The sequence below is a fragment of the Rhamphochromis longiceps genome, linkage group LG10 (assembly GCF_057381845.1).
Source record: "Rhamphochromis longiceps isolate RC_006_pf linkage group LG10, R_longiceps_female_GT1.1, whole genome shotgun sequence".
Classification (NCBI taxonomy): domain Eukaryota; kingdom Metazoa; phylum Chordata; class Actinopteri; order Cichliformes; family Cichlidae; genus Rhamphochromis; species Rhamphochromis longiceps.
In genome coordinates this window covers 34,466,305-34,494,078 of record NC_140566.1, presented here as the reverse complement: position 1 = coordinate 34,494,078, position 27,774 = coordinate 34,466,305, and the positions used below count along the sequence as shown (strand labels likewise).

The following is a 27,774-nucleotide window of genomic DNA, read 5'->3' as shown; positions in this document are numbered from 1 at the left end:
TTTTTTTTTCTTTCGCCTCACTTAGATCACACCTTACTTACATCTGATTGAACACTAGGTTTACATCAACCAATGGGATAAAAGAAAATATAAGATTGACAACCCAAAATTTACTTGTAAAACAACTTGCAGCAAATATGCCAAGTTGATCAATTACTGATTCCACTTCCTCTCTTTTAATTTCCCCAACCAAGGTTTCATAAATAACAGAATTTAATGGTTCAACCTCACTTAGAAGATTGTTAACAGCGTCACTGTTTGTAACTATGGGTGAAAACATCTCTGAACAATAGTCCCTAATAACTTGTCTTTTCCCTTCTTCTTTAAAAACTGACTTTCCATGTTTGTGCTTAATTGAGACAATGAAATCATTTCCACGTTTCTTTTGATTATTTAGAATCATATAGTTGTTATTCCCATAAAATTCAGTACATCTCAAGATATTAAATAAAACTTCTCTATTGACTCAATCAGTACTCTCCTTAAGAGATATCATTTGATTTTCCTCCTCTCCTTGTTTCTCCTTCTTATTTCTTATATATATATATATATATCTACTTACTTCTTCATTGTATTTCATATTCTTAGCATGATTTAATTCTCTCGCTTTAAATATAAAAAATTTACACATGCGTCGTTCAAGAAGTTCCCGAAGTTCCCGAAGTTCCAAGAAAGAGGCAGTAAAAATCTTACGATGTAATATTTTCTTAATTTCAGATTTAACTTCAGACACAAGCAGCCCGTCTGCTAACAAAGATGTATTCAGTTTCCAATAGTTCAAAAATTCATGGGAGCAACAGGAAATTTGAACCAACAATTTACTTTCTCGCCGCGATTCTCTAAACTCAACATTGGATATCCTGTCAGTCGCTTCAGTAACAATATTAAAATCTCCACATAAAATAATATTAAAACCAATCTCTAACAAATACATTTTTTTCAGCAATTGCATCTTTTTCGTTCGATCGGGTGCATTATATACATTAATAAAACGCAGCTTTTGCCTGTAATAACAGCAATCAACAAGGAGGAGTCGTCCCGTTATTATGTTTCTACTTTTGATCATATTCACTGTATCTTTTTTGAAGAAAATACCCACTCTGTCAAGCTGTCTTCCCCTATTGATATTATTGAATGGCCAGGGTTCCACACTTTATTTAATTCATTTATATCCGTATGTGTTTTTAATCTCATCTCTTGAAGGCACAAAGCTTCTCTCTCTTGAGCAGTCACGGGGGCGTCTGTTGCTTGGGAAGGTTCCTCCAAAGAAGGAAAAACCAAAGTGTCTGAGGGTCGAGGTTGTTGGGAGGATTTCAGTATGTTAACAAAGGACTTGGGGCATTTAAAGAAAGTGTGCCCTTTCACACCACAGAGGGAGCATTCACTTTCATTATGACAGTCTTTAGCCTTATGACCCAAATCACCACATTTCCAACATTTAATTGTTGGGCATTCTCTCGCCTGGTGATCTGGATATTGGCAAGTGAAACACCTCACTGTTTGGGCAGGGTAGATAATCCTGCCATTATAGGGGCCCCGAATTTGTCAACTGGCTTGAGTCACCACTTCTACCTGGACAGAAGACTCCACCTGTCAGTTAGTGATGTGCGATACCAGTGCATCCCAGAAACGACACAGAAAGTCATAAAGTCAAACATAACTTTTAAAACCACCAGTATAGGCTCATGAGGCCCTGATGGTAAAAAACTACATTTCTGCAAAGTGACGTCACTTCCGGTTTCGGGCAGGTCATGGCGGACATGCGATAGTTCGCGCTGATGGACGTAGGAAGTGTTACAAGCAGCTGATTGGATCGGCAAAGCGTGTTTCTGGAATATTATGTTCTTGTTGCTGCAAGTGCTTTTTATGCAGTTTTTGCAAAGCTATATGTGGAAGGAAACCGTGACCGAGGACAAGCTGATGGCATAAGATCTAAGTACAACTCCTCCGGTTTCATATGCAAAAAAAATTTTTTGCGCTAGCTTACGTGGTTGCAGAGCTACTGGGATTTAAAAATAGTTGCGCAAAACGGAGCGTGCTGCTCGTGCTAATAATGCAGAATTATTATATACAAATAAAAAAACCTGAAGTTGTGTGCTATTTCAACACGTAATTTAACATGTCATTTAACATTTATCTTTCCTTGACATTTCAACAAAAACATGTGACAGTACCACTTTCCCTTATTCAGAGGTTTTTGTTTAGGAACAACAGCATATTTACAGTTTTCCCTTTAGGTCTGCTCTGTTTTTTGCTCACAACCTCTCCTGCTTTTGAAAAGATTCTCTCTGCAGGTACAGAAGAAGCAACGATTCCTAGGTGTCTCACAGCAAGTCTGCTTAGGGATGGGAAGGTTTGTTCATGCTCTTGCCACCAAACCAATGGATCCTTATCTCCTTATTTACTGGCATAATTCAATGAGTACATCACTGGAAGCTGACCACTGATGTTGGCTTGACACAACCTGCATGTCAAAATCTGTCCATATCCCTCCTTTTGTTGCAGCTAGACCTGCGGTTGGAGGACTCGGGATAGACCCTGAAGTCGAAGGCCCTGCGGCAGAGCTAACAGTAGGTGTTGAGCTTACAGTTAGAGTGGGAGCAGACTGTCCTCTCTGATAGACTTCTTGCATTTCAGTGTGGAGATGTGTGTTTTGACTGATCCAGAAATGTACTTGCAGCTAGACAGTGAATGCTCTCAATACCCCTGAATCTGCGCTGGCATTGCTGTGCCAGTTGTGTGGAAAAAGCGCTGCCCTGATGTTCACAGGCTGCTACAGCCCTGTGAATGAGTGACACAAGTGGAATAACTTTGGAGACTGAAACATGTTTTTCAGATGAAACCTCCTGTGTTACTTCTTCAAACAGCCGTAGTGCATCAACTGTTTCCTTGATCAGCGATAATTCTCCCACATTTAAGCACAATAAATTCTTCCCTAAAAGGCAGAGGGCTGTGGTCATGGCTTCATTTTTCTCACAGAGCCGCTCCAACATGTAAAAGACAGAGTTCCAGCGGGTATCTACTGACTGAATTAGCTTGTGCTCTGCCACTTTCAACTGTTGCTGACTATCCTTGAGCTTCTCTGTAGTCTTTGTGCTGTGGTGAAAAAAGGACACGATCGCACGGCATTTTTCCAGCACCTGCACCACTTCTGGGACAGCTTTTACACTGTCCTTTACAACTAAATTCAGTGTGTGTGCAAAACATGGAAGATGCCTCCATCCAGCTTTGTGCACTACAGGAACCATATTTGCACCATTGTCTGTGACAACTGCAACCACCTTCTCAGTTATGCCCCATTCTTCTGTGATTTGCTTAATTGCTGAGGTGATATTATCTGCTGTATGCTGCCCATGGAAAGAGTTTCCAGGACAAATTCTCTCATTTGCCAGTTTTCAATGAGATGGCATGTTACAGTCAAATAGGCCTCTGTGGACACTGAGGTCCACATATCAGTGGTGAGAACAACACTGGAAGCATTTTGCAAATATGCTCTTACTTTGCCTTTACATTCATCAAACAAATTTACAAGATGAGTCTCAGTCAGTGGTTTTCCTCCTGGGAGTTTATATTTTGAGTCAAGAGCTCTCAAAAATCCCTGGAAACCTTGGTCCTCAACTATGGACAGAGGCTGGAGGTCCTTCACAATCATCGCTACAAGGCATCTAGTGAGTGTTGCTGCTCTTGGGGAATCATCTACATAAAAAGTAAAATACAAAGGACAAAACAAAAGATGGGGTATACTGTACTGAATGTTTAATCTTTTTAGAGTCATCTATGTATGCAGTCTGACAAAATAGCCCAAGGGGAAAGGAATTGATAGTTTACATATACTTTTAAATAGAATGCTGTGTTAATGAAATTGTCAGTATAATACACAATTAAAGGAATAAATAAGTTCGTCAATACCTGCATTTTAAAATATTCAAATAATAATAATAATAATAATAATAATAATAATAATAATAATAATGGATACTTTATTGATCCCCATGGGGAAATTACTTGTTTTTCTCTATCAGTCAAAAAAATTAAACTGAGTGAAAATAATAATAAAGCTAATACATAATAATAGTATCTATAAAATGTTTCTCTTATGTATGAAATAATCTTCAACTGAATTTTTATGTTTTAAAGACTACAATGCCTGTTTTACTGCAAGTACTCTGTATATTTTAATGCGACCTAGCCTATGTACCCTACATTTTCCTCCTCTGTACCTGGATAGTGCCTGCCTGCAGCACTAAAGGACTCCGCGAGAGACGTCTGTCTCGCCCTAGCAGCACCTTCTCCTCTCCTCCTCTTCGGTTCGCCTCAACATGAGCTCATCATATTCTGTGTTATGATTAATTCTGGGGTGTTTTATGAGGTTAGTGGTGTTGCCACAACACCTCACTGTCTTCCCACATACATCACATACTGCGTCTTGGCTGTTTGTGGAGGTAAAATATGTCCACACATGGCTTCGCTTGCGGTCGGCCATTGTTTTGAGTGTGCATGGCTGCACGCCAAGGGTCTGCGACACATTTATACAGCCGTATTTCACAGACGACTATGAAAGGCGGAAGAGGAAATAGTTCCTTACAATTTCGACGATCCCAGTGGTATAATTTCATTCCATTATGTTCCTATTAATGATAAAATATACATTTACGCAGAATTTATAAAATATCGATATTTTAATACGAGAATCGATTCTAGAACATAATTAACTGGTATCGGAGGAATCGATATTTCAATATCAATCTGCACACCACTACTGCCAGTCTTTCCATTTTGGGTGCGATGCGTTGGAAAGTGATATCTCCAGGAAGCGACGTAAAGGCGCCTCTTGGGTAAAGCACAGCTCAAAGTCCTGTTTATTAGGCAGAGCAATGAAGGAATAAATGTCTTGTACATTCACCCATGTTGTTTGTAGAAGTAACTCTTCAGCAACATAATCACGGGACGGAGGATCCCCGTTTCCGATGTATTTAAGTCTCACCCATAAATTGTTGAAGTTAGATGCAAAAGGTAGTGGTGAACACGGGGGCATGATTACATAACTCCAAGTCCACCACCCTTACCACCCTTGCTTTTTTTTTTTTAAATACTTTATTTAAATATCAAAATCGCAAATTACAAATACACATCACATAAACACCATGCACAAAGTATTCACATTATATTGTTTTACATTTAACAATGATAAAAACGGCCACGGCAAGTCGTTTTCCTCCTCCTCAGGTGCGCTACAATATTGTTACATACTACAGAACTACTTATCATTTTTTGTTCTATATCCCTTTAGCCCTTGTTTTCCATATGTATACATTTATAATGCACATCACCAATCAAAACAATCTTCTTTTTATTTCCACTCATCTTTTTTTTAAACAAACCATATCTTATTGCTTTTATATTATTTTCAATATCAAATCCGAGTTTATCCATCTTCTGTCTTATTTCAACCGTCCTGTAACATGATAGCAACAGATGATCAAGAGTTTCGTCTTCATCACAATTCTCCATGCGGCATTTCTTTGTAGTAACAAAGCAACTCCACAGAACCACAGCTCTTAGTGGGAGACATCCGACAGAGATAAGCCACACTGTATCTCTCATGCTCTCGGATATTACTTTGTCATATATGTTTTTAACTATTTTCTGATTTTCATCTTTTTCAGCAAACGTATATCGTATCATACCTTCATTTTTTCTTCCAGATTGATTTTATTATATATTTGTTTTGAGTTTAATTGTAAAAGATTTAAACCACACACTGATCTACAAAATCCCCGAACACAAGTTTAAAGTATGGCACTCCCGTTCGGGCTCTCCCTTTCATGTTTTCCCCTTGGATCCAGTGGGTGCTTCGCTCTAATGCGCTATATATATTTTTCAAAAAGGGAATCATCAAAATGATACCCCAAAATGAGATCTGGTGCTCCTAATCCTCCATTTTCTTTGCCTTTGTACATTAATTTCCTTTGTGTTACTTCGCGGTTTGTCCACCAAATCAATTTAGTACACAATTTACTTAATAACAGTTTTCTGAGGAGGGGGAAAGACAGTAGCTAGGAAAAGTAACTTTGAGACTACATATGTTTTTACAATATTCACACGCACTTTATAGTTTGTATTTTTGTTGTCCCATTCAGCTATTTTATTCTCTATTTCACTCTCTTTCTTTTTCCAATTCAAAAGACATGGATCATTTTTAGTAATCCAGGATCCTCCAGCAGCCACCAGGCCCAGGCTCTTCCAGCAGCCACTAGGCCCAGGATCCTACTGCTCCACCAGGCCCAGGCTCTTCCAGCAGCCACCAGGCCCAGGATCCTCCAGCAGCCACCAGGCCCAGGCTCTTCCAGCAGCCACTAGGCCCAGGATCCTACTGCTCCACCAGGCCCAGGCTCTTCCAGCAGCCACCAGGCCCAGGATCCTCCAGCAGCCACCAGGCCCAGGCTCTTCCAGCAGCCACTAGGCCCAGGATCCTACTGCTCCACCAGGCCCAGGATCCTCCAGCAGCCACTGGGCCCAGGATCCTCTAGCAAGGCACCAACAAGTAAATCAACAGTGACAAGACGGTGAACGGAGCGAGCAAGACAACAAGCTCAATGGGGCCTAAGAGAACACCGAACGCCGATGAAATTGAGGACATCAAAAAGTCATTGGACTTTCTAACTGAGGAAACATCGGCTATCAAGCTACAACAGAAATATATCCTAGACTTAGTCGAGGAAATAAGGTCGCTACGTAACCAGAATGCAGAGAAGGAGAAACGGATCGTCTATCTGGAGAGCAGGGTCGCGGACCTGGAGCAATATACCAGAATGAACGACGTGATCATCACAGGGCTGTACATAAAACCCCGGTCATATGCTCGGGCTGTGACTGCTGGCAGTAAAGAGGAGCAAGGAGATCTGGATGGGAGCTCTGCGGAGCAACAAGTAGCTGGTTTCTTGCAGTCGAAAGGGATCGACCTGGACTGTAATAACATCGAGGCATGCCACCCCTTGCCCAGGAGAAATGCTAGTGATAAACCAGCTATCATCATAAGATTTGTAAACAGGAAACACAAGAATGCACTGCTGAAGCAGGGGAGGAAACTAAAAGGATCGAACGTCTACATGAATGACCATCTAACCAAATCCAATGCTGACATAGCGAAGAAAGCACGATACCTAAAGAAACTGGGTAAAATTCAGAACACCTGGACTGCAAACTGTAAAATATTTATAAAGCTCAACGGTACACCGGAGGAAGCCAAGGTGCTGGTCATCAAATGCATCCAGGATCTGGAAAAATATTAACAGGTCACTTGACTACAAAGGCAAGGAGCGGGACAAACAATCTACAGTCATCAAAGCAGGTAATAGAAGACAACAACGGAAGCTAAAGCGTAACGTATTCAAGGATGAAACAATCAATTAATTCATTATCTGGGAATTATACATTGCTACCACAAAGGATTGCTAATCAGGAGATAAATTCACCAGTAAACACGGAATACAAAACACACTTCACAGAGCAGGACATTGATCCAGAACTGAACTTTTTTAACATCAAAAATACCTGCGACTATCATACTGAAGAACAATTCAACAAAACTGTCAAGGTCGACGGCAAAATATCTATAATCCACTTTAATAGTAGAAGTTTATATGCAAATTTTCACAAAATAAGGGAATATTTAAGCAAATTTACACATCCATTCAGTGTGATTGCAGTATCTGAAACATGGATTAATAAACAGAAAGGAGAGGACTTTGTAATAGATGGATATGAATTAAATCTTACAAATAGAAAGAATAAGAATGGCGGTGGTGTGGCCTTGTTTGTGGATAAAAATTTAAAATACAAGATGGTAGAAAAAATGACGATGGCGGTAGATAATATATTAGAGTGTGTAACAATAGAAATTAGTATGGGAAAAGAGAAAAATGTCATTGTAAGCTGTATATATAGAACACCAGGTTCAAATACTGAAATTTTTAAGGAGTGGGTAGATAAAACATTCACTAGGACAAACCAAAAAGTCATGTTCATTTGTGGGGATTTTAACATAGATCTACTAAATCCAAACAAGCAGAGAGCGACAGAGGAATTTATTAATACAATGTATAGCTTGGGACTTTTTCCAGTGATCACTAAGCCCAGCAGGATTACAGCACAGTCGGCAACCCTAATAGACAATATATTTACTAATGAAATAGAAAATAGAACCATAAGTGGTCTCCTAATTAATGACATCAGTGATCATCTACCTGTTTTTATAGTGTATAACAGCAATTACAGGAAGGTTAAACAGCAAAACACAATAAAATACAAACGAGTGAGAACAGAAGAGTCAATAAACGCATTCAAAAGTGATTTACTCAAGCAAGAATGGGAGATGCTGTATAAGGAAAAAAATATTGATAAAGCTTATGAGATTTTTTTAGGAAAATTTAAACTGTTATATAATAGTCATTGCCCAGTAAAGAAATATAGTAAAAAACAAAAATATGCAGAGTGCCCATGGATTACAAAAAGATTGCAAAATGCATGTAAGAAGAAAAATACCTTATACAGAGAATTTATAATGAACAGAAGTACAGAAGCTGAAAATAAATACAAGAAATATAAAAATAAATTAATGAGTATTTTAAGGTCATGTAAAAAGGAATACTATGAAAAATTACTGATTATGAATAAAAATAATATTAAAGGGATCTGGAAAACATTAAATACCATCATCAAAAAGGGCTCGGGGCAGGCAGACTATCCTTCGTATTTCGCAAATAATGATAGAAATATTACTAATATGAGAGATGTGGTAAATGAGTTCAATACATTCTTTGTAAGTGTTGGGCCAGACTTGGCTGAAACAATTCCTGATATGACAGATTCTGTAGAGAAAGAAACTAGACTCATTGACCGCAATCCTCATTCAATGTTCTTAACGGTGGTGGAAGAAATGGAAATCATTGATATTGTTGGGAAATCACAAACAAAAAACTCTACAGACTCTGACGACATTGATATGGAAATCGTTAAGAGAGTGATAGAGGGCATTTCCAAACCCTTAACACACATTTGCAATTTGTCCTTACAAACTGGTACATTCCCAAAACAAATGAAAACAGCTAAAGTAACACCACTGTTTAAAAATGGTGACAGACACCAATTCACAAATTATAGGCCTGTCTCTCTACTTTCTCAATTTTCAAAAATACTGGAAAAAGTCTTTAGTAATAGACTTGACAAATTTATAGATAAACACAAAATAATAATGGATAGTCAGTATGGTTTCAGATCAAATAGATCAACATCATTGGCATTAATGGAACTGATCGAAAATATCACCAACAATATAGATAAAAGACAATGTATAGTTAGTGTATTCATTGACCTAAAAAAAGCTTTTGACACAATTAATCATGACATATTACTTGATAAACTGGAGTACTACGGCATTAGAGGAGTGGTGTTAGAATGGGTAAAGAGTTATTTGAGAGACAGGCAGCAATTTGTGAAAATTGGGGAATATCAATCAGAGTGTATGGACATTGTTTGTGGAGTTCCGCAGGGGTCAGTATTGGGACCAAAGCTGTTTATCCTCTATATCAATGATATATGCAGAACATCAGATATACTACAGTTTATTCTATTTGCAGATGATACAAATATTTTTTGTGCTGGAGAGAACTTACAGCAGCTTTTGGAAATTGTCACACAAGAAATGATTAAACTGAAAACATGGTTTGATAGAAATAAGCTATCATTAAATTTGGAAAAAACTACATTTATGTTATTCGGAAATTGTAAAAAAGATGCAGGAGCAAAATTATTAGTAAACAATGTTGAAATAGAGCAAGTTTCGGATACAAAATTTCTGGGTGTGATAATAGATAACAAAATCTGCTGGAAACCTCACATAAAGCATATACAAGCCAAACTGTCAAGAAGCATCTCCGTACTAAGTAAAGTTAAATATTTTTTGCCTTCCAAATCACTCCGGGTACTTTATTGTTCACTTATATTGCCATATTTGGAATACTGTGTGGAAATTTGGGGAAACACATATAAAACTGCACTTCAACCAATATGTAAAATAAAAAAAAAAAAAGCAATCAGGATGATTAATAAAGCAGGATTTAGAGACCATACTAACATCATGTTTTTGAAATTAAAAATACTGAAGTTTATGGATCTTATAAAATATAAAACTGCAAAAATTATGTACAAGGCCAGATACAATATGTTACCAGGAAATATACAGAGGATGTTCTATGACAGAGAAGGAGACTATGAATTGAGGGGGAAATTGAATCTAAGGATTCTTAAAGCACGGTCAAAGGTTAAAACCTTTTGTGTCACTATTTATGGGGTAAAACTGTGGAATAGTTTTACTATAGATCTACAGCAATGCTCAGGAATTAGTAAGTTCATGAAAATACTTCGAAAACTGATTTTGGAAGAATATGATACCGATAAAGATGATCACCCATTGTATGTATAAAAATATCAAATTATATCCAAATTATATCAATCACGGTAGCCAAGTTTATATAGGTTCTCCTCGTGTATCGTGTGGAGTATGTGATGATGGGAATTAGGTGAATTATGTGGGATCAATAAGATGTTGAGCAGGGGTAGGAATTAATAAGTATGTTCATACTTCTTCCTACTCCTTTTCAGACCAAACATTGTTACATTATGTCAGACGATTTTGTTTTATTTCATTATATATTTTTTGTTTATCTGAACACATACGTGTGTGTGTATATCTACATATATATTCGTATCTGTAAATGAAAATATATGTAGTGTGTATATATTGTTTTTTGTTTTATATGTCTGAAACAAATAAAGATACAATACAATACAATCCAAATACCTATATTCTTCATCTCTTTGTTAGCGTTTAAATCAATTACAGGTTCTTTTGAGTTTTGTCACGGTTTGCAAGCCGTGTGGAATTATTTAGGACCAGGACGCGGCAGCTCTGGTGCAGGTGAGTATTTATTAATGAAGGAAATACAAACAACAAAGGCACTGGGAACATGAAACTGGAACCTAAACTGGGTAAAACTAACAAAACAAACCAGAAACGAAGATGCAGGGAGGTCCGGGGAAATACACATGGAGAGCTGCAGGGAGACCGAGGGAAAACAACACAGACGAACCAGCAACGACTATGACAGAAGACACAACTTAAATACACTCAGAGAACACAGGGAGATTACACACAGGTGGGGGACACAGCTGGGAGTGATTAACGTGACGAGACTAGGGAGGCAACTGAAAACACTCACATAAGACGCAGACCTTCACAATAAAACAGGAACTTACACATGAAAGGACACAAACTAAGAAACGCGGACTAGATACAGGAACACACGGGCAGAACAGAGTAAACACTAAACAGAGGAAGAACAGAACCAAAATCACAAGAAGAGAAAACACAAAACGCTGGGTCAAAAGGACCCAGGATCATGACAAGTTTTGTCCAAACCACACTCCTTCAGTCTTTTCCTGGTTTAACTTGGCACCGGAGGCTTGTTCATATTTTGTTAACAACTCCTTGAGTATTAATAGCTCCTTTTGGTCTTTAATAATTACTGAGACATCATCCGCATAAGCAAGGGCTGTCACCTTGCATAAGTCGTTTAGGACGTATCCAGTAAAACGGCTATCATAATTGATTATCTTGAGTAACGGATTTATTGCTAAAACATATAGAGCTGCACTTTTCACAATGATAAAGTCTCCCACGGCAAACCGTTACATAATATCATATTTCTAGTTTTCCTCCTCAGGTCCACTATAATGTGTTTACATACTACAGAGCCACTTATCTTTGTCTTATAACCTCTTTAGCCCTTCTTTTCCATATGTGTACATTTATAATGCACATCACCAACCAAGACTATCTTCTTTTATTTTCACTCATCTTTCTCTAAATATACCATATCTTACTGCTTTTATGCTGTTTTTTTTTTTATATCAAAACCTAATTTTTCCACATTCTGTCGTATTTCCACCGTTCTATAACAGTGTATTAGCAGGTGATCCAAGGTTTCACCATCCTCACACATATCCATAGGGCATTTCTTAGTCGTCACAAAACAACTCCACCTTATAACACCTCTTACAGGGAGACGCCGACCGAAATTAACTCCACTCTGTACATTTATTTGTTCAGTCAACCTTCCATTAACTTTGATCTGAACACATGATTTTTTGTATAATACTTTAATCCTGATCCTGCCGATACTACTCTACGGATCCGAAACGTGGACGGTGCTCAAAGCGGACCTCAACAAACTCAGTTTTCCAGATGTGCTGCCTTCGGCAGATAGTATCACTTCGAGACTGCCTTCGAAAAGAGGGCATCCGATGGAGATCCGACAACCAACCGCCAATCGAGGGGAAAATTCATAAATGCCGATTGCGATGGTTTGGCCATGTGTGTAGAATGGATGTGAGCAGACTACCACATCAACTCCTCTGGCGTAAACGACCCACCCAGTGGAGAATCCACCGAATGACACCGAAGAAAACATGGGTAAAACAGGTCAAAGATGACAGGGATCGCAGAATAAATCTCGACGAGGCCAGGACAATCGCCAACGATCGCTATGCATGGCAACGAGTTGTGAAGGAAATTTGACAACCATTGGCACCCACAGCAGCGTATGGGCTTAGGAGTCGATCCAGACCCAACGCCGGGTAGGGATCAAAGAAGAAGAAGAAAGAAGGAGCATTTGCTTTCATTTTGACATTCTTTTGCTTCTGGACCCAATCCTCCGCACTTCCAACACTTAAAGGTGGGGCAATCTCTCACTTGATGGTCTTGCGCTTGACAAATGAAACACCTATTTACTTGTCTGGGATATATAATTCGTCCATGGTAGGGTCCTAGTGAAATTGACCTAGGTATGACAACCATGTTGCCAGCTTCATCTCTCCTCATCTGCACCTTAAATTTCCTCACTCCATACCAAAGGCCAAACTTATCGACTGGTTTAACAGGTGGTTGTAGGATTTCACAATATCTTTGCAGATATAGTTCAATATCTTGGTCTGAGACTCTTCCTGTACCATCCTGTACCCCAATTTCTATGTATTTATGCCAAGTCGTCGTGTTTCAGGTTTCTCATGACAGGTTTCCATCTCCCTGTTCGTGTTCATGTTTTTTATGTTTTGCTTTAGTTCTCCCAGTTTAGGTTATTGCTTAGTTTCACACTTGCCCTTTTGATACTGTTTAAACCAGCCTTAATAAACGGCTCACATTCTGTTAAAATGAAGTTTTGTTTTCGTGTGTCTGCACTTGGGTCCACCTCCTCACTCCACACAGTCTGCTTCTGCAGATTGTGACTGTTCAGTCATTAAAGAAGTTAAAGAACTATTTGTTGCAAAGCAGAAAAGATGAGAAACATGCCCAGCATTATTCCTCTTAATCACACAGAGGCAGTCCACTAAAGTAGTATTATTCAGTACAGACACTGTAAAATCATGTTGCCACGCCACTGACCTGTATATGAAGTAATAGTTGTTTTTATATTAAAGTTCCTGAATTCATACAAACACTTCCTTTATTATGCCGACTCAGCAAAGAGCATCATGTACCCCAATTTCACGAGTGGAGAATAGATTTGTAGTCAATCACATCAATATGGTGACATCCATCCTGTTGGAGGCATGTTTAGAGTGAATCCTGTAAAATGCTGCCATTCATGTCAATATGCTCTGTTTACAATGTCCACTGGCATATCTTTAAATGTGCTACTAGAAAATACACAAAGCATAAAATACACGTAAAACTACTTTATTTTCTGCTCCCTTCTTCTTCCTATTCTCTGTCTTCATCCTGCTCTCTCCCTTATTCTCTCTCAGTCTTTGTGCCGTCACCCCAAAAAAGAGAAATGTTACAGTGTATAGAAGACATAAACTGATCCAGTTAGCAACAATATTTAAACTGAATACTGGCTACTGCTGGACACTGACAGGTAACATCAGTTTGACTTCCTATCACCTGGATCTGGAGCTGTATTGTAAACAAACACTGAAGCCCAATTTGACCAGAATAGGAACAGAATTTTTTAACAAACTAAAATGATAAAGTATATCAGCTTCTTAACTGGCAACTCACAATATCCCAGCAAACTAGTGGATTAGAAGGTTCAAATTAGCCAATAATCTCTAGTGATTTCAGCTACATTAGTTAATATTTTTGATGCTATTTAGAGAACAAATACTAATTAGCAGACTCTTTATAAGTCACAGTAATGTTCCAGCATTCCATTTTGTCGTTAATAAAAAAGTTGGGAAAATAATACATTTGAAGATAATTCCAGAAAATAATACAAAAATACACTCACTACTATTACTATTGTTATTTTTAGGGGTGCTGTGATGAAATTTGGGGTGGTTGATTTCTAAAAGGGTCTAAACTCAACTATGGTTAATAATGGTTAATAATCCGTGTACTACCAATATAACTGAAATAACTTCACCATCTGCTAGGCTAGGTAAGTTCAGGTTAAAGAAATTGACCAACACACGAAAGCAGGATACATAAAAGGACATAAAAGGAAGTTAAACATTATCTGTGTCAGCAGAGGAGTGGTAGAAATCTAAACTAAACACAAAATAGATCAAATAGCTGATGACTCCTTCTTAGAAGTTATTCTAAGACGTATTTAAGCATTGCTACTTAAAGCTTCACCCATACAGGAAAGCTGAAACAGAAAGTTGTTCTGGAGTTCTTACACATCTCACACGGTGAAAAGCAAGTGACCACTGAAGTTGGTGTCATGATTAACACCATCAAAAATCCTGGCATGAGCCCAGAGACGCAAAGACACCTGATCTCCAGGTTCTAGAAGCAGTGAGGTACCACAAGAAGTGCTCACAGTACCAGATGCCTGCAGTTCAAATGCAAGAAAAATGTGTTCTCCATTCCTGAACAACACACCAGCTATAGGATGAGATTTGTATGCATGTCCATGTAGGTGCCACTCAAAGTGGTAGGCTCCTCTCACTGGAGCAATGAAGATACCTGTTCAATAGAAAATGAACTGTTAGAGCATCTACAACAGATCAGATTGACATCAACACTTCAGGAACAAGATACACATTATTATTACCTGTTTGTGGGTTGTAGGCGTTTCCAATGTTTGTGATGACACGTCTGAAGACTAAAGTAATCTGTACATTAAAGGGTCCAGTATATCCATAGCCACCCTCCAACAGAGATGCTGAGAAAGCCACTTGTTTGACTGAGAGAGAAGGAAGGTGGATTGTTTTAAACTTTTGTTTTTGATTTAAACATTTTTCCTTCAATTGAGGATTTCTTTTTCATAGTTTAATGTTTTCTTTGTTAACACAGTGCAATGGGACTATTGTTTTTTTTTCTGAGAATCAAAAACAATTTGCTGACATAAATGTTTTTGTTATGCAGTGATGTAGTCATGTCATGGTTGGTGCCTATTCACCAGCTAAATTTAATTAGATTAAGTGTTGGATACTAAATATGATGTTGTACTTTAAAAGAAACCTATAAGCTCCACAAAGTGATAAGATGTACAATAATCCAATGTGTGGTGACCTCCTTTATAATATCATAAATGCTAAATATTCTTCCAGTTACACCCCCCACGTTAGTGACCTGGATTCATGTTCTGCTTCTTTTAGGCTTTTATTTTTTCCTGTTTTAAGGTCTATCAGCTTATTTGTTTTAGCTTTATTATTTGAGAGTTGCTGAGGTTGTACAGTGGGGCAAAAAAGCATTTCAGATAATAAAACTATGGATTTGATCACCAACTATACGATTGTGTTTAAAAGCAGCAAACAGCAGACTAAGATAGTTACATTCGGGTCAAAGGATTACACTGAGATATTTAGGGGTTGTTCCTCTTTAACAACTGGAAAATATTTATGATGTGGGCATTCATAAGTTCACTGAAACAATCATAACTTAATTGATTACATTACCTTTTGATTGCTGCTTCAGATGTTCAATCTCAGCCTTCTGCCTCTCCAACTCAGTCATCTGCCTCTCTAGTTTTGTTACATGCTCTAAAAAACAACTTTATTTAGATCTTTGTTTGAAGATTGCCTTGAAAAGTGCTATATAAATCCAATCCATCATTATGTCATTTTTGTCATTGTGAATATTTATGAAATGACACTGTGACACAAACGTTGGTCATAGGAAACACACACTACTGTACCTTGATTATCTTGTTTTAATTTCCTGATCTCAATCTTCTGTTCAGCCAGTGAGACTGCCATCTCTCTGAGCACAGCATGGATGTCCTGTTGACAGGGTTGTTGGTTTGAAATCTGCTGGTCAACAATTTCATTATCTGCCTCTGTCTGATTTGTGGAAACAGAGCAGACCAGAAGCAACAGCGAGAAAAACACCATGATCTCCATTCTGTCAGTGAAAACTCAACCGTATCTGTGTCATCTGCAAACCTGACTGACTTTTATATTACACAGTACAAAGATGACGTAGCCACCTTTCCTAAGATAACTGAGGACATTACTATGCCTTATAAATCACTGGCTATTGTAATGTTTATGAGTACCATTTAAAAGGCTACAAGGAAAACAAGTTACTGTGAACGATTGTCAGTCGGCAGTAAAATGGGTCAGTGCATGTGCTGTCTTTGGAAGTTTAATGTAAACAAGAAGAATATAAATGATTTCCATGAAATGACTTTCTACCAGTTTAGCCTCTTATTTCTCTATAATTTGCTTCCAAGCCAGACTATCTTTAAATGTTAGAAAATCATTTTGAGAAACAGTTCTCCACGTTTTCTGGAGGACTTCTCACAAGCTGTTGTTTTCAGTTCAGTATCTGTATCTGACCATTTTGAAGGGGGGGGGACCTCTGCCCCCCAGAATTCCCAGTCAAAGTCTGCTTCTTTAATAATTCACCGCCACGTTCTCTGGGAACTCCCAGGCCCTCCAAAGTGTGGAGGCCTATCTCCCCTCACCACACTCCCTGCCGGTGACTGATGCCCTCAGGGGTCGGTGCATTGGTGGTTCTTGGTGTCTGGGGCTGGGTGCTCAGGTATGTACCAGCTCACTCCCGGTGGCTACCTGGCGGGGCCTGGCGCCTGTTGCTCGGTCAGGCCTCTTCCGGGGTGCGGGGGGCCCTCGGGCCTCCGGCCTCTGGGCCTGCGGCTCGGTTCACTCTGGCACAGCTGGCTGCTGGCAGAGCCGGCGAGCACGCCGGTGCAGCCCCCTCTAGCTTCTGCTCGGTGGCTACTGGGTGACGCCTCGTCTGGGGATACTCAGCCCTTCCCATGAGGGTGGCACGGATGCCCCTCCGGTGGTCCTCCTTGGGCTCTCGTGCTCTGGGAGCCTCTGGATGTCTGGGGCCTGGATCTCCTCCATGCCTGCTTCATACCCTGGGGGCGGGGCTATGGCTCGCTACATCCTCTTGCAGACCATTACATGTGGAAACCATTTGAATACAAGCGCGCTGATCCACACAGGTGTGCACGCGGGTGCTCACTGCTCGTAGACTTAAATTACACCTTTCTTGGCTGCTACTTCAAAGCACATTGTGCGCTGTCTGTCCTGCGTGCTGCACAACAACATTGAATATTTAGTATTTACTGCTGTTTACACTTAGCTAGATTAATGCGATGGTGTTGTGTTTAGTATGTTGCTTTGGTTTTTTTTGCTTGTTTTCTATTCTTCTTCTCTCAACAGGTGATCCAGGAGATTTTTTTTTCCTTTCTCACTGTCCCTCTCCCCTTCTGTTTTTCTTTTCCTTCCTCTTTCTCTCTCCCTTTCCTATCCCTCACTCATGTCTGTCCCGTCTGTAACATCTGAAAATAAAATAAAATAAATAATAAAAACGAAGGTCGATCAAATGGACCGATACGGCAATGCCACGATGATCCATTTGGTAAAGTAAATCCATTGGGTCTCCTTGTTGGTCTTCAGACAACAATTCTGACGGCTAAAGAACCAAATGGGACAGGCAGAAAAAAAAATAATAATAATAATAATTCACCGCCTGTAGGAGGTGTGGTCCTGTGGCTCTGCAGTGTGTGAGGTGGAGGCTGAGGGGACGTGGAGGAGACCACCGCTCAGTGTAGCATGAACAGAATGAGACTCACAGTTACTTACATACCTGTGCTGTACTGACACAAGCAGCTTTTACACAGGATGTGTTGGGGGCAGTGTGGGTGTGTGTTTGAGAGGTGGTGCAGTAACCTCCTCATTTATGTTATAAAAAGCTTCACTTTGGAGACAGTACAGTTGCACAGCAGTTATCCAGCGACAGAATGGAGATCATCATGTTTTTCCTGCCGTTGCTTCTGGTCTGCTCTATTTCAGCAGATCAGCCTGAGACTCCACTCCAGCCACCCTGTCCACAGGACATCCATGCTGTGCTGAGAGAGATGACCGCCTCACTGACCGAACAGAAAGTGGAGATCAGAACCTTAAAAGAACATAACAAAGGTAAAATATTACCTTTGGGAATTACAGAAGTACCAGTATCACAGCATGTAGCTCCACAGATGGTCTTCCTGACACAACATCCAAAATATTTGCATCTCCTCCTGGGACACAGAATCTTTGTGTTTCTAAGGTGAATCACTACATCACGGGCCACTAAACTTAAATGTAAAGTTGTTTATAATTTGTTTTTCAGAACTTGTTGCAAAACTGAAAGAAGCAGAGAGTCAAAAGACTGAGATTGATAAGCTGAAGCAGCAGCTGCAAGGTAATCATCCCACACAGGCAAACACACCAGCTCCAAGCAACACCAACGACTCTCAGCTGGTTAATATTACACAAATATTAATGTTGTGTCTAGAGAAAATGATAAACTTTTTCCTTTACTCATTTTATTCAGATCATGCAGCAAAGCTGGAAGAGCTGGAGACTCACAAGTCTGAGGTTGTCGAGTTAAAGCAGGAGCTGAAAGGTACTGAAATCACCATGACTCTGACTGTTAATGTAAACATTTACAAGACACACTGACTGTAAAGTCTTCAATTGATTTATTTAGCAGATTGTTTCATGTTTTAAGTGCCTTCATATCTGCTAAATAAACCACAAACTGGCTTCGTGTCGACATGAAGATCTTCCTTTAATGCCTCATAATGGCTCACAATGAGACAAGTGGTGGGTGGTCATGTACGTGTGACACATTTGGTTACAGCTCAAATGAATGCAAAGGTCTTTTCAGATATTTGGTCAGCACAACAATCATTTCCCATAAACACAGAAAACAGCTAATGTTTTTCTTTTTTGATTCTATGACAATAAAAACTGTAAATTGTTATTTTACTGCAAGTTGTGAATATTAATGACATTTCTCTCTCTCTCAGTCACACAGGTGGCTTTCTCAGCCTCTCTGCTGGATCAAGGTGAAGGATATACTGGACCCTTTAACACTCAGAGTACTCTGGTCTTCAAACATGTTGTCACAAACATTGGAAATGCCTACAACAAACACACAGGTAATAACACTGAATGTCACTTTTCAGCTATGTTGATGTCAGGCTGATGTTCCAGATGTTCTAACAGCTGATTTTCCCTTTAACAAAAACAAATGTCCCACAGGTATTTTACCTGTGGGACTACCACTTTGAGTGGCACATAGGTGCACATGGAGATGCTTCACATGCTGTATATGCTCTGTTGTTTAAAAATGGAGAGCGTATATTCACAGCATATGAAGTCCAGCCGTCCCATTATGTAACCACCTCTAATGGAGCCTCTCTGCTGCTGCAGGTTGGAGATCAGGTGCTTTTGCATCTCGCTACTAACGCGAAAATCTACGACAATCAAAATCATCTTTCCACCTTCAGCGGTCATCTGATTTTCACCATGTGAGACCGAAGCACTTCCTCATGTTGTTTTTGCTCAGCTGTTTGAGAATTATGTGTTAAGTGCATTCATGTCATTGATGGTAAATGTAAACCACCTGTCTTCTGTTTTTAAACCATTCACATTTTTAGATAAAGGCGATGATACAGTGTAACAGTTTGCAGTCATATTTCTACCAAAATAATAATTTTTTTTTCTTTTTTTGTTTGTGTCATGGTTCTGGGTCATTCGAACTCCATTCTGAGTTTATGATGTTTTGTTCTGGTTTCTTTGTAATCTTTTTCTTGTCTATCATTTAGTTTATAGTCATGTTTTTTCCTGCTAAGTTGATTATACTCCCGGCCCGTGTGTTCTTGTCCCTGTGTCGTGTAGTTGTGTCTCTATCCTGTTTACATGTTCCCATGCTTGTGCTTCATTCTGTGGCTCCTCCGTCTGTGTTGTGCTTTCATGTGTGTTCTCCCAAGCCCGTCATGTGCCCCTCTCCCTCTCTCTCTGTATCATCTCCGTTAACTGTTTCCACATTCCCCTCTCCTGGAAAACTACTCCCATTGTCTCCCAAGCCCAGCTCCTATGTCAAGTTGTGTGAATTAGTCTGGATCTCAGTGTTTCCTGTTTTACTTTGAAAGTGTCACGTCCTGTGTGCATTGTGTTTAGTTTTGCTTCCTGTGTGGTTAGGTATATTCGTCTCAGGTGTGTTCCCAGGTGTTCATTGTCAGGTCGTCTGATTGTCTCCCCGTGTTCCTGGTCTGAAGTTTTTTCCACGTTCTTTGTGTTTTGATCTTAGTTTATTTTCATCTGTCTCCTCTTTTGCCCTTTTTTTGAATGTTTTTTCCTGGCCTCAATAAACTGCTTGTTTTTCTGTTAAACCCGTTACCAGCCTCGAGCGGCTGTGTTTGGGTCCGCTTAATTAATGAGTTCTGCCCTTTGACACTCTGTTTGTATTTATTAAAGAATAATTGAAAGACATCTGTGGAGTTTTCCTGTTTGTATTTGTTTCAGATATGGACATCACCACAAAACGGTGATGTAACACATCCTAAGTACAGATATTATACTCAGATCAAAGTAATGTAAACAGAGATCTTTGTTTCTGGGTGCAGATGTTTCCTCAGGACATGGACTATTTAAAACCTTTTTTTGTTTGTTAAACAATCCTTGGTCAGTCCTCTGTAGTCCCTGTAATCCCGTCAGTGATAAGGCCAACGATTGCTGAGTCAACAGAGAACTTTTGCATTAAGCAGTGTACTGTACTGCAGCGCAGCGTTGTAGAAGTCTGTGGTGTGTATGGTAAATATAAATGGAGCCAGGACTTTTCCCCATTGGGCGCCTGTACTGCAGACGACCCTGTCAGACACACAGTTCTGGATCCTTCCATGATCCACTCACACCTGTATACTCCAGGTTATCTCTCAGCATTGTGTGCGTGATAGCACTGAAAGCACTTTCAAGATGAGCGAGGGATCGATGTAGGAGGTGGATCACAGCGTCATTAAAGCAGACAGCCATGTAGCTCGTTTCACAAAGGGACCACAGAACTCTGATATAATGTTTAATTCAGACCGTTTCAGGGTCTGTATTATTCTGCTGACAGTGTCTTAATGCAGTGTGTGACAAGAACAAGTGAAGCCAGATCTGAACATGCTAGTATGTTTCTTGTTATGGTAACAAGCACTTACAGCAGGTGAGGTGAGGACAAAGATGTCTTTCCAAATTCTCCTCAAAGTAAAAAGTGTTATCAGGTTGTACTTTGGTTAATTGCACAAGTGGGAAAACCCCAAACATTTGCTCTGTGAAGAGAGCAGTGAATCAGTCAGTCTGACAAAGCTCAAGAAGTATGAGGAAACAGTTCTTGTCACCCCGTCACAAACAAATATCATGCACGTGTTTTCTGGACACAAAACTGGACTTTGGATCTAAACGGCACAATTAGCCTTGGGCAAAAATCCAACACCCTCAGAGCTGCACAACATGCTGATCAGCACATCAAGATAAAAACTTCAATATCTTTATTTCAAACATGTTCCAACAGTTTAAAACGTGCACAGAAAGCAGTGAGATAACCATGTTGGTAAAATGGTCCATTAAACAGCCATCCTCTCCGTCTGGATCCATTAAACCTTCAACCTGGAAGGTTCAGTCACAAGGACTTTGTTTTCATTCCATTCATACACGCGCATAGGGCAGACTTTTACTATAACTAGTACTAATATAATTTGGTTGAGCCTGTTTACATTTGATTAAGGTGTATTATTTATTGTGGGTTTCTGTGAGCAGGGGTGAGTGTGAGGTGTATCATCTGTTTCAGAGTCTGGTTGTTAGAAAGAAAATTTGAGGAGTTGCTTTTCAGCCTTCCAGTTAATATTTTTAAGTCTGATTTTTCACCAGGAGAGCCAGTATCCTCAACATTCATGAGGGAAGGTCTGGATCGTTTCAGAGATTCAGATCTTTTGGCTGGGCTCCTTTACAAGAGTCAGCTGTTACGGCCTCCAAATGATTCTTCATTTGGATCCTTCTATTTGATCCTAATTTAGGAATTATGAATGGTTTGTGTGTTAGGAAGCATTTTTTTCAGTGTGCTGATAAAAACGTTTATTTTTATGCATTTATTTGTCCTCCACATTGGTATCATTTCAACCAGCTCTTCTTTTTACAAAATTCTGTGCTTAGCTTTGCTTTGTCTCCAAAATCATTGAAATCCAGACGCTGCTCATTTCCCATTTTTGCTCGTTTCCTCAGTTTTGCATTTAACCCTTTAAAACTGCTCCCACTCAATCTCATCTCAAATGTCCGATTAAATACAGTGGGGCAAAAAAGTATTTAGTCAGCCACCGATTTTGCAAGTTCCCCCACTTAAAATGATGACAGAGGTCAGTAATTTGCACCAGAGGTACACTTCAACTGTGAGAGACAGAATGTGAAAAAAAAATCCATGAATCCACATGGTAGGATTTGTAAAGAATTTATTCGTAAATTAGGGTGGAAAATAAGTATTTGGTCACCTCAAACAAGGAAAATCTCTGGCTCTCACAGACCTGTAACGTCTTCTGTAAGAAGCTTTTCTGTCCCCCACTCGTTACCTGTATGAATGGCACCTGTTTGAACTCATCATCTGTATAAAAGACACCTGTCCACAGCCTCAAACAGTCAGACTCCAAACTCCGCCATGGCCAAGACCAAAGAGCTTTCGAAGGACACCAGGAAAAGTATTGTAGACCTGCACCAGACTGGGAAGAGTGAATCTACAATAGGCAAGCAGCTTGGTGTGAAAAAATCAACTGTGGGAGCAATCATCAGAAAATGGAAGACATACAAGACCACTGATAATCTCCCTCCATCTGGGGCTCCACGCAAGATCTCATCCCGTGGGGTCAAAATGATCATGAGAACGGTGAGCAAAGATCCCAGAACCACACGGGGGGACCTGGTGAATGACCTGCAGAGAGCTGGGACCAAAGTAACAAAGGTCACCATCAGTAACACACTACAACGGCAGGGAATCAAATCCCGCAGTGCCAGACGTGTTCCGCTGCTGAAGCCAGTGCATGTCCAGGCCCGTCTGAAGTTTGCCAGAGAGCACATGGATGATACAGCAGAGGATTGGGAGAATGTCATGTGGTCAGATGAAACCAAAGTAGAACTTTTTGGTATAAACTCAACTCGTCGTGTTTGGAGGACGAAGAATACTGAGTTGCATCCCAAGAACACCATACCTACTGTGAAGCATGGGGGTGGAAACATCATGCTATGGGGCTGTTTTTCTGCCAAGGGGACAGGACGACTGATCCGTGTTAAGGACAGAATGAATGGGGCCATGTATCGTGAGATTTTGAGCCAAAACCTCCTTCCATCAGTGAGAACTTTGAAGATGAAACGAGGCTGGGTCTTCCAACATGACAATGATCCAAAACACGCCGCCCGGGCAACAAAGGAGTGGCTCCGTAAGAAGCATTTGAAAGTCCTGGAGTGGCCTAGCCAGTCTCCAGACCTCAACCCCATAGAAAATCTGTGGCGGGAGTTGAAAGTCCGTGTTGCTCGGCGACAGCCCCAAAACATCACTGCTCTCGAGAAGATCTGCATGGAGGAATGGGCCAAAATACCAGCTACTGTGTGTGCAAACCTGGTAAAGACCTATAGTAAACGTTTGACCTCTGTTATTGCCAACAAAGGTTATGTTACAAAGTATTGAGTTGTATTTTTGTTATTGACCAAATACTTATTTTCCACCCTGATTTACGAATAAATTCTTTACAAATCCTACCATGTGGATTCATGGATTTTTTTTTTTTTCACATTCTGTCTCTCACAGTTGAAGTGTACCTCTGGTGCAAATTACTGACCTCTGTCATCATTTTAGGTGGGGGAACTTGCACAATCGGTGGCTGACTAAATACTTTTTTGCCCCACTGTAAAATAAAATATTTTTTGTGTTTACACTCAGTCTTTCAAATAGATGCAAGTAAAACACAGCAGAAAATAGATAAAATCAAAGACTTGGCAGTCCTGTTTATTTTCACCTGTATAGCAGGAGTGGGGCAGGCGGAGGTTTGCCCTGGTGCAGGTGTGTCGCAGTGGTCATGGGGAGGTCTGGGAGTTTCTCTGTGAATGTCACATTCCCGTGGCCGCGTACACTCGGTGCTTGCTCGGAAGTTTAGGTTTTTTTTCGCTGTAAAAAGAAGTTTTCTTCCCACGCACGATGGACGCAAATGTTTTTGTCACTTTTTATGGACTCAAACTCAAAGTAAGGTCAGTACTTCCACGCTTTAAACGCTGCACGCTCATACTCTCTCCTGCACTCGACATATGATGGTAAATGGCCTGCATTTGTATAGCGCTTTTCTAGTCCATAGGACCCCAAAGCGCTTTACACTACATTCAGTCATTCACCCATTCACACACACATTCACACACTGGCGATAGCAAGCTACATTGTAGCCACAGCTGCCCTGGGGCGCACTGACAGAGGCGAGGCTGCCGGACACAGGCGCCACCGGGCCCTCTGACCACCACCAGTTCCACCACCAGATCCATTGTTGATCTGCACACAGCTGTTGTCACAAATGTTGCACTCGCTTACGTCACTGTCGTGAGACATTCTCGCAAAAAAATCACAGTTTTAATAACGCAGTAACGCAGCGTGCTTACGGGAAAGTAACAGTAATCTATTTACCTTTTTTGTAATAGTAATCCCTTACTTTACTCATTACTTGAAAATCCGATTACTTGAAAAGGGTAATCAGATTACACTAACGCGTTACTTGTAACGCATTACTGCCCATCTCTGGCTGTCAAACACTTCTTTCATTGGAGATAATGATGACTCTTTTGGGAAGAGTCTAACTGGAAAACAGTTTCAAATAATGACATTTCTCTCTCTCTCAGTCAAACACGTGGCTTTCTCAGCCTCTCTGCTGGATCAAGGTGAAGGATATACTGGACCCTTTAACAGAAAGAACAGATCATGATCCAGAGTACTCTGATCTTCAAACATGTTGTCACAAACATTGGAAATGCCTACAACAAACACACAGGTAATAACACTGAATGTTGCTTCTCAGCTATGTTGATGTCAGGCTGATGTTCCAGGTGTTCTAACAGCTGATTTTCCATTTAACAAAAAAATGTTCCACAGGTATTTTCACTGCACCAGTGAGAGGAGCCTACCACTTTGAGTGGAAAATATATGGATACGGAGGCATTGAGAATGGTGCTGTGTTGTTCAGCACATTTTTAGTGCATATGAAGTTCAGCCATCTGGTGCTGCAAGTTCCTCTAATTTTGTCTCACTGCTTTTGGAGGTTGGGGATCAGGTCTTTTTACGTCTCTGGACTAATTCAAAGATTTATGATAACCAAGTTCACCATAATACCTAAAGTGGTCATCTGCTTTTCACCATGTGAGAAGCGTGACAGCTTCAGAACCTCCTGTTTGTTTCCAGTTGGTGACCCTTAAGACTTTATGTAATTAAAACAAAAATTGAACATGTTTTATTTTTTTCATCTGTCTGTGAATCCAGATCCAGATGCACATTATGATGTCAAAATTGTAAACTAAAATATTAATAATGATAAACAAAGAAATTGTCTTTTTATTGAACAATAAACAATCACTGAAATAACAATGTTAGTTTTTTATCCATTTCAAATATATAAATATTTTCATACTGGGAGCTGCCATCATGGTGGCAGCTTTGTGAGGCTGTACTATGATCTAAATGCTTAAACTGGCAGGGTGGCAGTCTTTTAAAGATATGGCTGTTATGGATTCTTATATCGTGCTTTCCTCCTCTCCTGGATCATTCAAAGTGCTTTATACAACATGCCACATTCACCCAAGCAGTGTTTTCTATGCTTTTTAAGTCTTTTCTACAAACTACATTCACACTCCGATGGATGCATCGGAGAGCAACTTGGGGTTATTAACTTGCCCAAGGATATTTGGCATGCAGCCGGGGGGAGCCAGGGATCAAACCACCAACCTTCCAACCAGCAGATGAGCTGCTCTACCTCCTGAGCTACAGCCATAGGGATCCCATAGCATAGGGTTGAGTCTGATCCTACGCTATGGGATCCGACTTGCATTAATAAGAACTTCAAACTAAGCAGGAAAGCCAATTCTACAGCAGGTTTCAGCATCACAGCAACAACACCTCTGAGTCTTCTCTCCTGAACTTTTATTGCAATATCAGCAAAACAACAATTCCAGACAACAAATTACATCTAACTCATTGTCATCCAGCTTTTACATAAAGAACAATTTGAGGCATCCTATAACAGTCCAAGATCATCAGCTTTACCTCAACACTTATTAAATCCACTTGTTCAATACAAAAACACACAACACACGCAAACAGGGTACAACAGTAGCTGTGCACCGACTGTTATGAAAACCATATTTATAAAGTCTAATAATGATAAGTGCATCTACTACTGACACATTAAGTATTTACAGTCAAAGCAAAGATTTCACACCATTATCAGCTGTACTTTGCATCATTAAAATCAGAGACACGTATTTCCTCCATGCCTCTTTTTACTGTGCAATATAAAGCTCAGGTGGTGTGAGGGTGCACGTGGATAATCTTCACATGGTACGAGTGTTGTGGTGTTCAGGAAAGTAGAGCAAACTTTGTCTGCACTGGTACCAAAACAAATGTAGTGACTGAAAGTGTGAACTGTTTTCTCTCATTCTTTTCAATTTGGTTAAAGAAAATTTATAATCATGTTTCAAAGTGTGTTTTTATGAAGTAACTCAGCAGGAGACCTGAAACGGATTCAAATGTGGCTCCGAAACATTTTTACAAAACTCAGTTCTTAACAGCACCCCTCAGTGAAAAACAGCTCCAGAGAAATGATTCCACTGTTGCTTAAACTCCTGTTTTTGTTGGTATTGGGAATCTCTATTTGAAAACTGTGAAAACTCAGAATTGCATCATTCAGCTGCAAACAAACAATACACCAGCAAAGCATCAAAAATATACTAAATTATTAATGTGGATCTCTGATTAATAATTAAATTAATAACTGCAAAATGTACAGAGTCAGCAACATTGAAGGATGTGAAAGTTCTAAACAAAGGTCGGCAGGATTCACACATGGAAAAGGTAATTACTCCATTACATCTGTGTTTCCAGACTAATTACCTTTTTGAATTAGTAGAAAACTTCATGAGTCATTTAAACTGCTCTTATTTGCTATGAACTAAACCAGCACATGTTCCGACACAATTTACTGTCAGCAGACAATCACTGATAGTCACGCGTTTGTGTCCTTCTGACTGAAAGTCATAATGATTAATGATTCATTCACTAAGAATACTTATGCCTTCAGTTATCAAAGAATCTCTGAAACCAATGAAATCATTACTACATAACCATAACTGTGTAATATAAAAGTCAGTCAGGTTTGCAGATGACACAGATACTGTTGAGTTTTCACTGACAGA

The 27,774-nt window shown here is 39.7% G+C and overlaps 3 protein-coding genes across 3 annotated transcripts; 2 read left to right on the top strand and 1 right to left on the bottom strand.

Annotated features, from left to right (window-relative positions):
- The first annotated feature begins 6,596 nt into the window (after positions 1 to 6,596).
- LOC146661284 (uncharacterized) lies at positions 6,597 to 7,544 on the top strand. The gene has a single exon (XM_085419746.1). It carries the CDS (start codon positions 6,597 to 6,599, stop codon positions 7,290 to 7,292), a length of 696 nt encoding a protein of 231 aa, XP_085275872.1. The 3' UTR covers positions 7,293 to 7,544.
- A 7,200-nt stretch (positions 7,545 to 14,744) lies between these two features.
- On the bottom strand, positions 14,745 to 16,481 carry LOC146661283 (collagen alpha-1(VIII) chain-like). Its single transcript, XM_085419709.1, has 3 exons — positions 16,203 to 16,481; positions 15,117 to 15,248; positions 14,745 to 15,028 (listed from the first exon to the last, which is right to left on the bottom strand). Exons 1-3 carry the CDS (start codon positions 16,405 to 16,407, stop codon positions 14,745 to 14,747), a joined length of 621 nt encoding a protein of 206 aa, XP_085275835.1. The 5' UTR covers positions 16,408 to 16,481.
- Positions 16,482 to 18,278: 1,797 nt separating this feature from the next.
- LOC146661282 (uncharacterized) lies at positions 18,279 to 25,782 on the top strand. The gene is made up of 5 exons (XM_085419745.1): positions 18,279 to 18,456; positions 18,650 to 18,721; positions 18,854 to 18,925; positions 19,332 to 19,463; positions 25,463 to 25,782. The coding sequence occupies exons 1-5, from the start codon at positions 18,279 to 18,281 to the stop codon at positions 25,780 to 25,782; spliced, it is 774 nt and encodes a 257-aa protein (XP_085275871.1).
- Positions 25,783 to 27,774: the final 1,992 nt, after the last annotated feature.

Bases quoted from the DNA above. Each gene is read 5' to 3' on its own strand.
- LOC146661284 (XM_085419746.1), top strand. From the start codon at position 6,597: ATGGGGCCTAAGAGAACACCGAACGCCGATGAAATTGAGGACATCAAA.
- LOC146661283 (XM_085419709.1), bottom strand. From the start codon at position 16,407: ATGGAGATCATGGTGTTTTTCTCGCTGTTGCTTCTGGTCTGCTCTGTT. The intron at 15,249-16,202 runs GTACAGTAGTGT...CTTCTCTCTCAG, and splicing joins ATTAAAACAAGATAATCAAG to TCAAACAAGTGGCTTTCTCA. The intron at 15,029-15,116 runs GTAATAATAATG...TCTATTGAACAG, and splicing joins CGCCTACAACCCACAAACAG to GTATCTTCATTGCTCCAGTG.
- LOC146661282 (XM_085419745.1), top strand. From the start codon at position 18,279: ATGGAGATCATCATGTTTTTCCTGCCGTTGCTTCTGGTCTGCTCTATT. The intron at 18,457-18,649 runs GTAAAATATTAC...TTTGTTTTTCAG, and splicing joins CTTAAAAGAACATAACAAAG to AACTTGTTGCAAAACTGAAA. The intron at 18,926-19,331 runs GTACTGAAATCA...TCTCTCTCTCAG, and splicing joins GTTAAAGCAGGAGCTGAAAG to TCACACAGGTGGCTTTCTCA.